This window comes from Kryptolebias marmoratus, linkage group LG20 (assembly GCF_001649575.2).
Source record: "Kryptolebias marmoratus isolate JLee-2015 linkage group LG20, ASM164957v2, whole genome shotgun sequence".
Taxonomy (NCBI): Eukaryota; Metazoa; Chordata; class Actinopteri; order Cyprinodontiformes; family Rivulidae; genus Kryptolebias; species Kryptolebias marmoratus.
Window position 1 is genome coordinate 24,003,999 of NC_051449.1, and position 5,345 is coordinate 24,009,343.

Here is a 5,345-nt window from a genome sequence, read left to right on the forward strand (position 1 = left end):
GTGAGAAGGGAATTTTATATATATATATATATATATATATATATATATATATATATATATATAATGTGTGTGTGTGTGTATGTGTGTGTGTTTTAAAAAAAAAAAAATTTCTTTAAACTATTAATTGTTAAAAAAAAAAACAATGATGTGTTTTTGAGGCTTTACTAAACCCAAATAGCTTGGGTAAATTAAAAATCTGAACCAACCAAACAAAAACTCAGAACTCAGGATGATAAGACTGTTTAGCAAAGGGGGGCTATGGCTGTGTTCTCTCACTTGTTTTGCCAAAATCCTATTGTTGTTTGAGGGGAATTGTTTTTGCAGTCTTTTGCTAATTTCATTTTTGCTACACAATGTACCACTACCAAATGCCATAAGTCATAGCTCAACATTCCTCATTGAGCTGCATATTTGATGTTTTTTTGAAAGCTGTAGGAGGGCTAGTGAATCCAAAATTGTAATGGAAACAAAAGAATAACAACTGAATAGTGACAACTGAAATAATATTTTCATGTGAAAATGCAGTGTGAATATTGAGCTGAAAGACGTTGTTGAAGTTTGCTGAGAAAGCTGAAACTTAATTGTTAAAGTTAAAACAAAGAGAAGCTAAAAAGAGCACAATAGTAGCTAAAAGGAAAAAACGCTAAAATTAGCAAAACTGTAACTAAAAGCTGAAAAAAAAGCACTAGCTAAAAGCTATAATGAAAAAAAAACTATAGCTAAAAGCCAAAATTAGCAAAAGAATAGCTAAAAGGTCAAATTAGCAAAACCATATCTAAAAGCTAAAATTAGCAGGACAATAGCAAAAAGCTAAAAGAAACATGGGAAGATAAAAACAAAGCAAGTATGCTGAAGTAACTTTTGGAGAACAATGGTTTTAAAGGAACTGAAAAGATCTCAATGTATTCCTTTGGGGAAAATATTTGTATTTAAAGTTAAATAAATCAAAAAGTATAAATGTTGCAATTACTAATACTTATAGCACAGTCATGTTGATTGAGATAAATGTTTTATAAAAACAAATGTGAATGGTTAAAATTTGCACAAAATATGCAGAAGTAGTTTAATTTTTTTTTAAATGGATGGAATAAACTGTAAAGCAATAATGTGAATGCTGACTCAGCATTTATATGATAAGGGTGCTTCAGTGTCGACGTATTGGCCCCTAATGAGTCAAGTTAACACAGAAACATTTGTTAGTTTATATTTATAGGCCATGCAGGCTTTGGTTGTACTACAAATTTTACCTATTGAACATTTATTAAATCTTACATGTTATGCTGGGTTTTTTTTAAGATCCTTGCCAGCCTGAGAACTGTCCGAAGTAACTTTGCCATCATAACTGGCCAACAAGACCGAACAGCCAGCAAGTAGGCATTTAACTTATATCAGTGACAATTTAGTAAATCATAAGGTTACCTTACTGTCTAACCTAACAAAATAAAGTCATATTGAACTGACAGTATATCAATAACTTGCTGATTTTTGAATGATTTCTTTTGGCAGGACACGATTGCCAAGCAGCAACCCTCCATCAATGTGCAAGACCAGCCTTGCAGGTTTGTAAGAATATTTGTTCACTTATCAATAACGATCAATAATATATAGCTTGGCAGAATGACAAAGTGATAATGACTGAAGTAAAATAATTACATCCAAACTTTAAAGTCTAGGTTCCTGAGAACATGTGTGTTTACCAAATAAAAAGTGTCATTCAAAAATAAATTTAGGGGTGTGGAAGCACCTCATGACACTGAATTGTTAAAGTTAAGGCAAACAAAATGAAAGCTAAAACAATCAGAACAGATAGCCAAAGAATGAAAAGACAAGCTAAACTGATCTGCGGAAGCAGATTTAAAAGAGAACAAAGTTTTTGAAGGAATTGAAGAGATTTTGATGCACTTCTATGGGGATTTTTTTGTATTTAAAAGTAAATATTTTTAAAAATATAAAAGGTACTAAAACCAAAAGTCAGCACACAATTCCTGATCGACCCAAACGTTTTTATATCTGAATAGTTAAAAAAACACAAAGTATGCAGAAGTGGTTAAACCTCAAAAGATTTAGGGGAGAAACTATTAACAGGTTAACATCAACTTTTACACAATTATTATTGCATTTATTTGTATAGAGTTTAACTTGGCATATGTATGAGGTTGTTTTTAAAATTAAAAAAAAATTTTTTTTGATGAAATGTTACAGAATCAAACAATGTTTATCTTATGAAGATAAACAGTCATATGAATGTTTTAAATGTTTCTGCAGTTTCAAATATTGAGTTTGTGAATGTCTTACATAAAATACAATATTTGCAACTAATTGAATTCCTAACAACAGAATGTTTATAGTCTTTTTGAGTTCCACTTAACCAGAGTCATGACAATATCTGAATGTTATCTAAAGCTGAATGAGTTCCATAACGCCTCCTTGTGTTTATTTGGGACAGAGGAACCAGACCAGCAGCTGGCCATAGAGACGCTGGATGAGCTGGACTGGTGTCTGGAACAACTAGAGACACTGAAAACTCGACACTCTGTCAGTGAGATGGCCTCCAACAAGGTATTTGACAGAATGTGCAACATTTATTTTGAACTAACAGCCTGATGTGTTGGACAGTAGGCCAAAGAGTGGTAAACTAAATGTACCCCTGTCAAGAGATAAAAAACATTTGTATTTAAGTCAAGGCTGTAATCCTATGCATTCACTCCAATCTCTACTAATCAAACTACTGTTGGGGGACCAGGCTCAGCCTTAGAGATAAGCCAAGGCACTCTGTAATCCAGCAGGAGCTTGGAGTACAGCCACTGCTGCTCCTCATCAAAAGAAGTCAGCTAAGGTGGTTCAGACATCTGATTAGGATGCCTCCCAACAGTGGAGTCTTGTCATTTGGGATAGGTGGGTCTCTGTTTACTAGATTAATTGCAAAGCAGTGAACTCAAAAATATGCTCTTAATATCACAATATATGGAGTTGGACCTAGATGTGTACACAGACTATATAAAAAGACAACCATTCTATCCCACTTTCTGACACTGAACTATGCAGAAATGTTGTCAACTAACTTATCAAAAGCTTCTACGCTGCACCTGGTTCCCCAACAGTAGTTTGATTAGTACAGACTGGAGTGAGTGCATGGGATTACAGCCTTGAATTTAATACATCTGTTTTTCATCTTTTGTTCATCCTCTGTGTGTTTGATCAGGCAGGTGAATGTTTGTTATATCTGTTCTCAGTTCAAGAGGATGCTGAACCGAGAGCTCAGTCAGCTGTCAGAAACCAGCCGCTCGGGGAACCAGGTGTCTGAGTTCATTTCCAGCACCTTCCTAGGTAAATGGCTGTTCATTGTATGCTGATGGAAAATATCTATATCATATTACTTAACTAGAGGACTCTCATTTTCTTTTAAAGTGCATGAAGTTCTAAGTTCTAAATGACAGCTGAAATTTGCTGAAGAAGTTGAAACTGAGTTTGTTAAATCTAAAAGACAGAACGCTAAATAAAAGCTAATAGCTAAATGAAGTGTAACACTAACCGCAAGCTAGAAGTACCAGGTAAAATTTTCTGGTAAAAGCACCAAAAAAGGTAACTAAAGCAGCAAAAGAATAGGTAATAGCTGAAGTAGCAAAAGGCTTGATAAAAGCTAATATTAACAACAGACTTGTTAGAAGCTAAAAGTAGCAAAAGGCTAACTAAAAGCTGAAGTAGCAAAGGTGTAGCTCAAAGGTAACTGTAACAAATTATTAGTTAAAAGAAACAAAAGGCTAGCTAAAAGCTAAAAGTAGCAAAATGCTAGCTAAAACCTAAAAGTAGCAGAACAGTAGCTAAAAGCTAAACATAGCATAAGAAGACAAAATTAGAGCAAGTATGCTCAAGCAGATTTCAGAGGGAAAAATGTATTTAAAGGAATTCAAGATTTCCTAAAGTACTTCTATGAGGAATATATTTGTAAATAAAGTTTAACATGTTGAAAAGGAAAACATAAAAATTACAAAAACCACATCTCCTGAGTGAGTTGAATTTTTGATTTATGAATAGCTAAAATAGTACAAAGCAAGGAGAAGTAGTTAGATTGTAAAAATTGTAATAAAAAATACAGAACAGAAAAACAATCATTTGAATGCTGTCTCAGAATTCACACAATAGTTGGGAACTTCCTGTAAATGTTTTTAAAACATTGTCTTTTCAAAGCTATCTCTAAGATTTTACAATGTTCACTGTTCATTCCAATTTACCTGACAGAAAAGCCCCATGACATGGATATCATGTCTGCCTTTACCAAGGAGAAAGACAAAAAGAAACATCCAATGTCTCAGATCAGCGGTGTAAAGAAGCCCACCCATAGCCTTGCCCTCTCCACCATCCCTCGCTTTGGGGTCAACACCAGCCAGGAAGAACTCCTTGCAGAGGTAATCACAGTGATTAAAGGGATTTATTTAAGTTAGAGTTCACATAAAAGTGTATAATGGTTTCATTCAATTCTTTTCAGTTTGTTTATATCACATCAGTTCACAACAAAAGTTATTGCAGGGCACCTTACAAAAACATAACAGGTCTAAAATCATATCAAATAATGCACATTCCAGTTTAGCCCTAAATAGATCCAGATTCAATACATTTGCATACATTCAACTCAAGGAATTTTCTTGCAATCAGAATCAGTATGTCACAAATTGCCAATGTCGATCTAGGAAAAACAAAATTCAAATTCAAATTCAAAGCTTTATTGTCATATGCACAGTAAGAAACACGTTTCCCTGTACAATGAAATTTCTACTTTGCTGCCCACGCTGGATGTCAGACACAAGGTAAGATATGAGATAGTAGAATCAAATCGAAGCATGCAATAGAAAATAAATAAGTAAATATACATTTCCAGAAATACAAAACAATACAATACAATCTATATACAATGTGCAGTAGTGTGGTAGTGTTCAACATTATTATATTGCAACAGTCCGTAGTAGAATTGTCTAATCATACATGTGCAGCTGTATGCAGACAGGTAAACAGTATAAAGGTAAAGTGCAGTGTAGTGCAGTTATTTATGTGCCATTAATGTAAGTTATTATGGAAGCCATCAGCTCAGCTGTTTAAGAGTCTGATGGCCGTGGGAAAGAAAGAGTTCTTAAATCTGTTAGTCCTGCATTTCACACTTCTGTACCTTCGGCCTGAAGGGAGGAGTGTGAATAGTCCGTGTTGGGGATGGGTGGGGTCTCTGGAGATGGAGACAGCTCTCCTGTGGACTCTGCGATGGTAGATGCTGTGCAGAGAGGGCAGTGCAGTCCTGGTGATTTTTGAGGCTGTTTTAACCACTCTCTGCAGGCGTTTGCGGTCCTTCACAGTAG

The 5,345-nt window shown here is 34.6% G+C and overlaps 1 protein-coding gene across 8 annotated transcripts in view; it reads left to right on the top strand.

The window, feature by feature from the left end:
* Positions 1-5,345, top strand: part of LOC108244848 (cAMP-specific 3',5'-cyclic phosphodiesterase 4D-like) — an 83,618-nt gene that overhangs the window by 65,225 nt on the left and 13,048 nt on the right. For all 8 annotated transcript variants that reach the window (XM_037981945.1, XM_037981947.1, XM_037981948.1 and 5 more), the window contains 5 exons: positions 1,297-1,370; positions 1,507-1,559; positions 2,447-2,559; positions 3,234-3,327; positions 4,240-4,406. In XM_037981945.1, the coding sequence (XP_037837873.1) occupies positions 1,297-1,370; positions 1,507-1,559; positions 2,447-2,559; positions 3,234-3,327; positions 4,240-4,406 (501 nt within the window). The remainder of the gene's footprint in view (positions 1-1,296; positions 1,371-1,506; positions 1,560-2,446; positions 2,560-3,233; positions 3,328-4,239; positions 4,407-5,345) is intronic.